The 12,122-nt window shown below is 36.6% G+C and overlaps 3 protein-coding genes across 7 annotated transcripts in view; 2 read left to right on the forward strand and 1 right to left on the reverse strand.

Annotated features, from left to right (window-relative positions):
• Positions 1-12,122, forward strand: part of LOC137491238 (uncharacterized) — a 1,025,816-nt gene that overhangs the window by 889,634 nt on the left and 124,060 nt on the right. The gene's annotated exons all lie outside the window — the stretch shown is intronic.
• Positions 1-12,122, forward strand: part of LOC137491231 (uncharacterized) — a 498,327-nt gene that overhangs the window by 102,412 nt on the left and 383,793 nt on the right. The window lies entirely within an intron of this gene.
• The window catches only part of LOC137491186 (uncharacterized), a 92,570-nt gene that overhangs the window by 22,642 nt on the left and 57,806 nt on the right, over positions 1-12,122 (reverse strand). For 4 of the 5 annotated variants that reach the window (XM_073947479.1, XM_073947481.1, XM_073947478.1 and 1 more), the window contains 2 exons: positions 7,336-7,562; positions 6,591-6,744 (listed from right to left, as the gene is read on the reverse strand). In XM_073947479.1, coding sequence (XP_073803580.1) covers positions 6,591-6,744; positions 7,336-7,524 — 343 coding nt within the window. In that variant the 5' untranslated portion in view covers positions 7,525-7,562. Of the gene's footprint in view, positions 1-6,590; positions 6,745-7,335; positions 7,563-8,669; positions 8,916-12,122 lie in introns of those variants that run through there. The other variant, XM_073947482.1, reaches the window with a different exon arrangement.

Consider the following 12,122-nt stretch of genomic DNA (forward strand, 5'->3'; position numbering starts at 1 on the left):
TTGTGTTTAAATAGTCTTTCATCTTGCTTAACGATTAAACAACTAAATAAATGCTTATGTCTGTTAACCAGAGGTGTGGACTCGAGTCATGTGACTTGGACTCGAGTCAGACTCGAGTCATGAATTTGATGACTTTAGACTCGACTTGACAAAATATAAAAAGACTTGCAACTCGACTTGGACTTGAACATAAATGACTTGGACTTTGACTAGGACTTGCCCCTATTGACTTGTAAAGACTTGCTGCTTCCCAAGAAAAGCCCAAAGATAAAAAAGTATGTTGACATGGACCGCTCTCTCTCTCTCCCCGTTTATGTGTGCGTGTGTGTGACAGCATGCGCGCGCGCGTGTGTGTGAGCATGCGCGCTTTCGGCATGACGTCCAATCGAAGCACGGTAGATTGTTTTGATTCGACAGAATCCAACGTGACTACTATGAGGCGCCGGAGTGGACAAAAGTCAAGCGAACGTAGAGAGAATTTGAATTTGAACTTGAGATCGAGCCAATACTCGCTCTCTCTCTCTCTCTCTCTCTCTCTCTCACATACAACATACACCTCTCTCTCTCTCTCTCTCTCTCTCTCTCTCTCTCTCTCTCTCTCTCTCTCACATACAACATACACCTCTCTCTCTCTCTCTCTCTCTCTCTCTCTCTCTCTCTCTCTCTCTCTCTCTCACATACAACATACACCTCTCTCTCTCTCTCTCTCTCGTGCATTCAGTCTCTTTGCGTTCGCTTGACTTTTGTTTACGATGGCGTCTCATACCTTTAGTGCTTTTGCTCTCACGGGATCCTCCTGTTAAACTGACCCTTCGCTAAGCCACGCCCAAAAACCGCCACCCACCAATCGCGGCTTACCAATCGTAGCTACGGGCAGAGGCTCTGTCAAGCTTTCGAGCGAGAGAAACAAGCCAAATCGTTGTGCAATTGGATTATGCAAATCTGACACCCGCTATCCTAAAAGTTTGGACTGGGTGGTTGGATTTTTTCCCTTTTCAAAACCAAAGTCCAAGAGGAGAAATGCCAGCGTGGATCAAGCTGTGTGAGGGGCGGTAAAGGAGTTAAGCTAAGTTGGTTTTGTTTTCGATATTCACATTCAATGATAGGTGGCAATAACTCACACTCCTCTTATCCTAAACAGATCTAAACTGTGTTTCTTTAAAAAAAAAAAAAAAAAAAAAAAAAAGCAGGTTATGTTTCCCAGCGGTCTTTTTCTTTTTTTCCACTCGATATTATGAGCCAGGGCTCGACAATAAGGACTGCCCGATGGCCCGGGGCCTGCGTGCGAGACACTCGGGCCAGTGTACAAAATGTTACTGGCTCGATCGGGCCAGCTGCTGCCTTTTTGCCTGCCAGATCGAGCCAGAGCTGCGTGCTGCGACTGTCTGTCAATTGTGTGCAAATACAATCTTACGGTGCTTTCACACATAGACGTTTGTTTCGGAATCTGTCTCGTTTCACCCGTTAGCGCGTTTTTTTTTAGCATATATCCAGCAGTTGCGCTCGCTTCCGCGCCAAATCAATCAGTCCAAGATCGCCTGAATGAGACGCGGTCTCTGTCCTATTGAGCGGATCGATTGTAGCGAGAAAACAAAACAATGCAACGAACTAACGACCCAGGCTATATCACAGTGTATCATGATCGTGTAATAGCCATATATACGGCTATATGAAGAGAGAATGATGAGCAGGGCGAGATGTCATTCTTACCGGTAAATGCCAAAGTGAAAGCATGCTGAAATATTACCGAGAGCTGTTTGTCCAGCCTGATCTCGGTTTATCCGTCAGGAAAATTGACCGAAATTACTATCTGTTAATTTTTCCATATTTTAATCGTATAATAGGCCTATGTTGCATTAGGCCTGTTGTTTTGTTCATTTCCGCACTGACAGCTCGAAAAAAAGATTTACATTGATCTGATGCAGTCTCGGCTCATCTGCTATGTCTCTCTATAATTTAAGCCTAAAATACAGAATTATAGTCAACGTTTCTTTAATAGATTGATTAATTCAATTGATCAATTTCTACAAAACCTGACAATTGAAATGAGGCTCTGTATATATGAGAAAGTCTGACCTCGATTTGTATTTGGTGACGATGTCTGTGGGTTGTTAAAATTAAAGTGCACATTTTCACTTATAAAATATTCTATACACAATACACAAAAGTTTGGGGTCAGTGTGATTAAATATGTTAAAACAAGCTTCTTCAGCTCACCAGGGCTGCAATTATTTCATCATAAATACAAATTGTGAAATGTTGCACTATAAAATAACTGTTCAAAAGTAGTTTATCATTTAATTTATTCATTTATTCCAGTGATTTTAAAGATGAGATTTCAGCTTCATTACTCTAGTCACATGATCCTTCAGAAATCACTAATATTAATTATTATTATATTTATTAATGGTAATAGTAATAAAATCAATAATGTCTGGAGTAATTATTTTATTTGAAACTAAATACAATAACAAAGCAGTTATTTAAAATTTTAATAAATATTTAACAATTACACCTTTTTTACATTTATAAATATAGCCTTGATGAACTGAATAGTTTTCCTTAAACATTTTAAAAATTACCGTAAATATATATACAGATTTATTAGCCCCCTTTTGTTTTTTGTTTTTTCTTTTTAAAATATTTCCTAAATGATGTTTAACAAAGCAAAGAAATGTTGATATTTTGTCTGATAATATTTTTTCCTCTGAACAAAATCTTATTTGTTTTATTTTGGCTAGAATAAAAACATTATTTTAACCATTTTAAGGTAAAATTTATTAGCCTCTTAAGCTAATTGTTTTTCAGACTGTCTACAGAACAAACCATCATTATACAATAACTAGCCTAATTACCCTAACCTGCCTAGTTAACCTAATTACCCTAGTTAAGCCTTTAAATGTCACTTTAAGCTGTATAGAAGTGTCTTGAAGAATATCTAGTAAAATATTATTTACAGTCATCATGACAAAGATAAAATAAATCAGTTATTAGAGATGAGTTATTAAAACTATTATGTTTAGAAATGTGCTGAGAAAATCTGTTCTCTGTTAAATAGAAATTGGGGAAAAAAATAAACAGGGGTGCTAATAATTTAGGGGGACTAATAATTCTGAAATCAACTGTGTGTGTGTGTGTGTGTGTGTGTGTGTGTGTGTGTGTGTGTGTATACACACACACACACTCACATTCAAATAGCGATTAACTTCTTTTTTTTTTTTTGGTGGGGCCAGTGAAAATTTGGGCTGGGCAAGTAAAAATCAGAACCACTGGCCCGATCGGGCCAGTAGAAAAAATCCTTAGCGTTGAACCCTGTGAGCACTGCTTAGTTTAAACCCTTGCTATTGTAACGCATATAAATACATACACTAATATTTGCTGGTAGGAAAAATCTATTTGTTCACTTCTGTTATTTATACTTTAATGTGCATTTCAATTTTTTTCTTCCACTTAACTGCAAATTTGAATAAAAACTGGATAAAGAGCACACAAACATGCTGACAGTAATAGGTACTGTACACTGTTATGGGTCAATGATGCTAATATTCGGCACAAATCCATCAGTTTCTTAGGTTATTAGATTATTTTATAATTTCACCTCTCCTGCTGTGCATGAACTATGCTGTTGAATGTTCAGTGTATGAGGTGGCTAGGCTAACCTTGCTTCAATTTTGATAAAATTATTTTCTAATCAGTTGCTATTATGTTGTGAATATACCCCTGTAATGTATACTGCAGTCCTCTTTTGTCTGGCTTTCTCAGATATCTCACCTGTTTGCCAAAAATGACTAATTAAATCCTTGGGAATGTCTGACACCAGCGCATACACACTGTAAGAGATGTGCCAGCCATGAAAGCTTGACAGGCGTAGCAACAGTAACTAAGGAGGGCGAGGCTTAGCGAAGGGTTATTCCAAGAATGTTGATATGGTTTCTTTCTTGCTTTACTATTTATTAACAATACACAAAAAACTAAAAGGTTAAGGTAAATTCTTTAATAAATTCTAGTGTTTTTGAGTATTATACTTGTTGTATACTTGTATTATACTTATGTTTTAGGCTAGTATTATTTACGACTTGTTAATTAATGCTTCATAATACAGTAGTATTACCAATAGTGAACAGATAAAATAATACAAAGTGTAGTTTTACTACAGTAAAGTGTAGTGATTTGTAGTATAAAATACCCTATATTGTAAAATAATACAGCACTGGGTAATTTGTTTATATTACACTTGTGTTACCATAGCAACTATAGTATTACCACAACTGATCAATTGAAGTTCTTTACTGTAGTAGGCTACTGTTCAAAACACAGTACATGCCAATATACGTGTTTAGGGGCCCTGTGGAACAGCTTTCCTCAAAATGAAGAGGATGACATGGAAAATGTCCTCCACAATCTCATCAGCAAAGTGAAAGCCAGCAGACACTAGTTTACTTTATTTTAGCTGCCATGATAAAATGAGATTGATAGTGAGATTTATTTGAAGAGTGAATAGTACAGTAGGCTATAATACCTTATCAAGTGTTTCCTTATTTTTATCACAGTTACATTTCCGCTTGCATTAGTTTTTGTTTAAATGCTTTTAAAATAAAATGTATTCTTTACATCCAACATCTATTCCAGAGGTGCCTTATAGTGGTGTAAACCCCTTTACAAGGGGTGTTACCCCTGTGTAAACTCTAGCCACCCCTGTGGCCAACCCGATATGATTTTGCTGTTGACATTATTTATTTAAATCTACTTACATAAATGCAATACAATGCAATATTTCAATAAATAAATAGCAGCCACTAAATTATTGTGGATTGATTGGTGCCACTGACGTAGCTGGCCTCTTCTGGCCCCCCTTAAGCAAATTTTCAGGGGGGCACCACTGGTCTATTCTCTGTCTTTAAGTGTTTGAAACTGAAAATATCTCATCATATAAAACAACCAAAAATGTTATGGTTTATTAGATTAAACATTTAATATATAAGTCTATTTTAGTATTTTGGTTATTGTTATTAAACAGTGCAGCAATATGAATCATATCTAAAAGCATGAAAGGAAGAGGGAACACGACACAAATTGTGAGTTTGCATATAATCTCTGAGAGCGCTCAAGAAAATTTGTGTGTAAGCAGTGCATATTTGAGAGCGAGAGAAAATTTGAGAACTCGCAATCAGTTTTGTCCACAAACAGGAAATCCGTGCACAAGCATCACACAAGGTAGAGAGCAAAGCTCTTCAACGTTATGTGAAGAAAACAACTTTATTGTTTGTATGAAGTAGCGTACTTCATTAACAATATGTGCTACCATTTTACATTGCTGCTAGACAGATTTGCAACTCCGTCTCTTTAGCACACACGAGATTCAATTGACAAAATTCCAATTTCACTCTTCTAATTTAACTTTGCAGCATATACAGGAGTTGGTCTACTGCTACCACATTGAGGTTATGTAATTTTGGTTAATCACAAGTTGATCACCGAAGACATAACATAGCACAACTAAACTTAATGAATTAGACAGCAGTAGACCTGCAATTTCTGTGTGATGTGAGGCAAAATGGAGTCTTTTTTTGGTGGAACTCGTTCTTGTGCATTATGCTGTGGAGACGAGACGCAGCACTGTTCAGTACTTTTTCAGAAAATTGCATTTGTATTTTTATATATCTAAGCAATGTTCTTTAATAAAAAAAGGTTTGTTTAATTAATACAGATCTTACAACCATACCTAATCTGTATATATTTTATTTTTCTGTTAAAAAGACTCGAAAAGACTCGAAAATCAAACTGCAGGACTTTGGACTTGACTTGAGACTTGTTGCCTTTGACTCGTGACTTGACTCGGGACTTGCCTGTCTTGACTCGGGACTTGACTCGGGACTTGAGGGCAATGAATTGAGACTTACTTGTGACTTGCCAAACAATGACTTGGTCCCACCTCTGCTGTTAACTGAAAATATTTTAATTAAAGGATGTTATCAATTCTGTAAAAGGAACCTTCATTCATTTTCCTTTAGCTTAGTCCCTTATTTATCAAGGGTCAACAAAGAGGAATGTACCGCTAACACATTTTACATAGGTGATTCCCATGCCAGCTGCAACCCAGTACTGGGAAACACCCATACACTCTCACACTCATACACTAAGACCATTTTTTTGTTTTACCCAATTCATCTCTGCCGCATGTCTTTGGACTGTGGGGGACATCAGAGCATCCAGAGGAAACCCACACCAACATGGAGAAAACATGCTAAATCTACACAGACATGCCAACTAACCCAGCCGGGCTTCACACCAGCGACCTTTTTGCTGTAGGGTGACAATTCTAGTCACCTTGCCACCCTTAAAAGGAATCTTTATAAAGTCTTAAATAGTTACTTTAAACTTTAAGCAGAAGTTTAAAAGTGGCCAAAAACACTTTGTGCATATAGTCTAAAAAATAATATTTGCAATTAATAAATTTATTGAACTAAATGTATTGACACTCATCTCACAAAATAAATTAACATCCCTAAAATTATGTTTAAATAATTAAACTTAAATTAAAATAATTAAAGGTACTTCATTACATATTACAATTTTGATAATATACTTACCACTTTGAGCATTTCCTGTGGTTGAAGATTGAGGACTTCCTGTTCCCAGATTGTCATTACTAAAGGTTTCCCCTTCTCTTCTCGTACTGTCCTGAATTTCAGGATCAGTCATAGTAGCTCTTTGTTCATTGTCACACACCTCTTCTTGCAATTGCTGTTGAAAACACATCAAATTAATATTATACAATTGATGTTGAAGGACTGGTTTAAATATGAAAATCAAACTGTAATCATAGGCCATTTACATCTGCTATTGATATCACACCTGGAGAGGGGTTTGAATGCAGACCTGATGCAGCTGCAATCTGAGCTGCCTGCAATGCTTTTGAATGCGCTTACCCTACCCCACCCCTTACCCTTTTAATGTGACGTCACTAGCTCCATTGAGTGCATTTTGTCTGACATTGCATGACTGAGAGGCTTTTGTCAATAGTAAAGTCTGCATCCAAATACTATTGCACACCTGGGGCCCATTTTAGAATGCAGTTTAAGTGAAAACTCTTAAGAAGTTTAACGCTGAAATGTGGGAAACACTGGTTTTTCAGTTTATCTGGATAATGGACTAGTATGTTTCTTTGAGCTGATTATTACTGTTTGTCTTGAGAAGAAAGGATTGCAAAGAAATAGATTGTTAAAAACAATATAAAACTAAGAAAATGTGTATTGTTTTCATTATTTATTAAGTTTACTATTTATGAATTTACATTTTCTGCATGCAAGTACTGAGTTATTGAAAATAATTTACGCTTTCTGGTTTGCTGGCTGCTGGTTTCAAGTTTCCAGGCTGTCCTCCACTTTGAGCTTTTCCAGTGGTTAAAGGATGTGGACTTCCTGTCCTGGGTCCCGGCTTGTCATTACAACAAGTTTTTCTGAAGAAATCTCTAAACCATTGTCCTTTTGTCTTTGTATAGTCCTGAGTTTCATGGTCAGCCATAGTAGTACTTTATCCTTTGTCACACTCCTTGACTTGAACTGGTATTGAAAACACAACAAATTGATATTGAAAATGATGTTAAAGGACTAGTTTAATTATGGAAATGAATATGTAATTTTAGGCCATTCACACCTATTAATATTACACCTATTAATATTACAATCTTAGCCCATTTCAGAAAGCAGGTTAAATTAAAGCTCTGAGCAGCTTAACCCTAAAATGTAAGAAACGCTCTGGTTACTAAAGGAACCCTTGTTTCTGGAGGGGGGGGGAGATCCTATTGTGGAGAATCCACTATGGGGATTTCATTCAGAAAGCCAATCATCTGATAGAGTATGTAAACAGGCCAATGAAATGCCAATGAGGTGGCAGCGTCAGCTTGCGCAGCTGATGCTCGTTGCAATCAAATGGCAATATAAGCACATTGACAAGGCTGAGGTATCATTTTTTAGCTGAAGAGAATTTCACCTCCACAGCTAAGGGGCAATCTTTATGGCAATGGATCATAGCATTTCCGTTACCCCCATCGGGGAATGTAGGTTACTTTAGTAACTGGAGCGTTCCCACAGACAAAAAAAAAAGTCTTTATATATTTTTATTACTCCTAGACCCAGACAGTGGGTTCTGTAACTTATAAAGTATAACCTAATTTCAATATTTCATATGTAATCAAGTAACAATTGAACACATTATCTTATTAATAATAAAACAACTAAAATAAAATTAAAGTAAATTTAAAGGATATTGTACACTGTAAAAAAAAATCTTGTTAAATTAACAGTAAGTTACTGGCAACAATTATTCAGTAGCTGCTGTGTTTCATAAAACAGTAAAATTACTGTTATACAAATAACAATAGTATTCCATTTACTGTAAAATGTAATGCATCATTTTACTGTTTTCTTTTTTCATATTACAGTATTTTAATATGCAGTAGTGATGGCATATCAGTGAGACAAATAAAACTTTTATCGAGTCATTTTGTTCAATTTGTCAAAATATCTTTTATCACACTCATCATATCATTGATCACACAACAAACAAGTCACAACTACAGTAGGTGACAGTTCAATGTGACCATTACCGCTGTGGCTTATATAAGGTTTATGCTATAAGAAATAGAAAATAATTCACTTAATTTGTACCTGATTAGCTTGGGACCTCTCCAGTGACATTTCCTCAATTAAATTATAACGTTACTGTGCGCAGCATCAGTAAAACTTTGAGAATAATTTAAAAACTTATTTTTTTAAAACTGTCTCTGCTAATTACAAACTAACATTAAAGATAGGCTTACAGAATTCCTGTTTGCATGATAATAAGAAGATTGATTACTCTCTGATCTTGAAGCACTTCCAGGTCAACAGAGATGTAGACAGGACAGAATATGTGCTATCAAATGAGCTCTTGTGCAGCTTTTGTTGGACATCAAGGTAGTATGTTCACCCAAACTGTAAAAAAAAACTGTTATTTTACTTTTTTTTTTTTTTTTTACCAGCAGCTAGGGCAGGGGTGCTCAACCCTGTTCCTGGAGATCTACCTTCCTGCAGATTTCAGTTGCTACCCATATAAAACACACCTGCCTGTAATTATCACGTGTTCAGATCCTAATTAATTGGTTCAGGTGTGTTTGATATGGGTAGCAACTGAAATCTGCAGGAAGGTAGATCTCCAGGAACAGGACTGAGCACCCCTTAGCTAGGGTAACAGACTCATTTGGTTAAGTCAAGTTGATTAAAATATTTGTACTTATTAAATACTTGCTTGACCATTTATAGATGTAAAAAGTAACCAAAAGGATTAATTTAATAAAATATGAGAGATAGTAAGCATGTTTGGTCTACAGAGAGAAGAAAACGTTTACTTTAAGCATTGATCCTAATGAATCTGTTTCTGAACTACATCCAACCTCGCCTCAGAAACAGCATTAGTCATAAAATCTGATGTATCGCTCGAGGAAAACTAAATCAAGTACCTAATGTGAACAAGCAGAATCATTATGCCAATGTAATCAGTGGTTCTCTTTTACATTTTTTCCACTCTGAAACCATAGCTTCAACATGCAATCCATGTTAAGACAAACTGATTATATTTATTTAACATACTGAACCAAACTTGCAGTTTCCAGGCTGTTTGGAAAAAAAAGCCCAGTAAAATTGCTAATAAACACAGACTACAGTTATAGTAAAAATCTAATCTAATATTTACTCAGCACTTGGTAGCCAAATAGCCTTGCTGTTGTAACCCCACATTTTTTTAAATGTAGGAACTACTGGAAGAAGAAAAAGAGATTGTACATGAAACTCCTCACAACAAATCTGTGAACAACTTGACATTTAAAACTCTAATCGAAATGAGAATGACAACATAACCTTAAATAATCAAGTGAGCAGTGATTGGTAGCATCAGTTTTTCAACATTAATTGCTGTAGCTGCAAAAAAAAAAAAAAAAAAAAAAAAAAAGGTAAATATAATAAGCAGAAATGGGTAGAGTATCCAAAATCTATACTAAAGTAAAAGTACAAGTACTTGCAGAAATGTTTAAAAGTAAAAGTAGCAATCTTAAAAGTTACTCGAGTAAGATTAAAAATGTATCTGAAGAAAAAATTACTCAAGTAAATAGTTACTAATTACTTTTGACTGTATATATATATATATATATATATATATATATATATATATATATATATATATATATATATATATATATATACATAATGGGTGGCACTGTCGCCTCACAGCAAGGTGGCTGTTTCAAGCCTCGGCTGGGTCAGTTGGCATTTCTGTGTGGAGTTTGCATGTTCTCCCCTTGTTGGCATGGATTTCTTCCAGGTGCTCCAGTTTCCCCCATAGTCCAAACACATGCAATATAGGTGAATTGGTTAAGCTAAATTGTCCGTAGTGTATGTGTGTAAATGAGAGTGTATGGACGTTTCCCAGTGCTGGGTAGTAGCTGAAAGGGCATCCACTGCGTAAAACATATGCTGGACAAATTGGTGGTTCATTCCACTGTGGCAACCCCGGATTAGTAAAGGGACTAAGCTGAAAATAATATGAATGAATTATTATGCATAGAAGATGTTGACAGATGTTTGATCTTTCTGCCCCTGCTGATTTCCTTTTTACACACATTACATAAAGTATCACTTTGTTTTATCTGCAGCACCACTGACTGTAAAATGCTACCACAGAACTTGAGCAAGTTTATTTATTTATTTTTTTTTTTGACTGGTGGAGGACCAAGAAATGGCTCAGCAGCAGCCTCACTCTTTTCTATTTGGGTGCCCAAATCTATGTGAGGAGTTTCAAGTTAATAAGTGAAGAGAAGCTTTATATCCCAGAGATGGGTTGGGGCTGGAAGGGCATTCGCTGCATAAAAACGTGCTGGATAGTAGGCTGTTCATTCCGCTGTGGCGACCCCGGATTACAGTTTTTCTCTATTGGTTTGACTAATTTCTTGAAACAGAAATTACATTGTCAACATTCTAAGATCATTTGGCAAAACAGTGTTACAGTTTAGCACAACACTATAGCTTACTTGCAAAAGCTCATATCTTTCCCAAAAGAGTTCACTCGTGTCAAAACTAAATTTCCTTCTCATTTAAACAGACAGTGCCCCCAAAATGCTTCGTCCCATTAGCACTGTGTAAGCACTGCAAGTCAAAATGTTTAGATGTTTTGTCATTATGGCAAAGAACCACTAAAATATCCCTCATGTCCACCTTACAGTCTTAGCCCAGTCCATCATTGACAATTGTTACTGTACTGTTTTTGTCTAGGTAACAGACTACAATTGTGTATGAAACTGTAAAAAATAAATAGAATTTTACGGTAAGAGTAGCCTACAAGGTTTGACGTCACACATTGCACTCACACTGCCAAGGACAAGGTAACTCCTTTTTTTATTGTAATGATCAACCACACACAAAGTAATGCTCTGGTTACTAAAGTAACCCTTCGTTCCCGAGGGGGGGACAGGGAGGGAAATGCTATGTGGAAACTTCCACTATGGGGTTTTGGTCGTGAAACCAATCATATGAAAGACTATAAAATTGTGCCAATGAAATGCAAATGAGTTGGCGGCGTCAGCATGCACAGCTGGCATCAATAACAATTAGTCATAGTATAAAGACGCGGCTAGTGCAATGCTCGACATCCTTTTGAGCTAAGGAGACTTTCACGCTCAACAGCTAAGGGACAATCGTTGTGGCGAAGGTACATCGCATTTCCTCGGGGAACGAAGGGTTACTACTACCGTAGCGTTCCCCTTAGGATGAGGAACTCCAATGCTATGTGGAAACTTCCATTATTGGAAAATCTATGGAACACGCCACAATGAAAGAAAGGGTGTGCCACGCAATAGAGCGAGCGCAGCTACAACGCTTTGAGATGCAGTCTTCCAACGTGTCCCTTGGCCCTGACTTACCTTACTTATCTTTTCTGGTTTAGCTATATTTTTCAGGGAGTCGAAAATAGTCCAAATAGAGGTTTTTAAATACGACAGTACGTTGGGAAAGCGTTCAGGGGGGAGTACATAAAGAGGATGGTTAGCAGGGAGGGAAGTCACAAGCCCGCCTTAAAAAAAGGGGGGACTAAAC

Source organism: Danio rerio, chromosome 4 (genome assembly GCF_049306965.1).
Source record: "Danio rerio strain Tuebingen ecotype United States chromosome 4, GRCz12tu, whole genome shotgun sequence".
Taxonomy (NCBI): domain Eukaryota; kingdom Metazoa; phylum Chordata; class Actinopteri; order Cypriniformes; family Danionidae; genus Danio; species Danio rerio.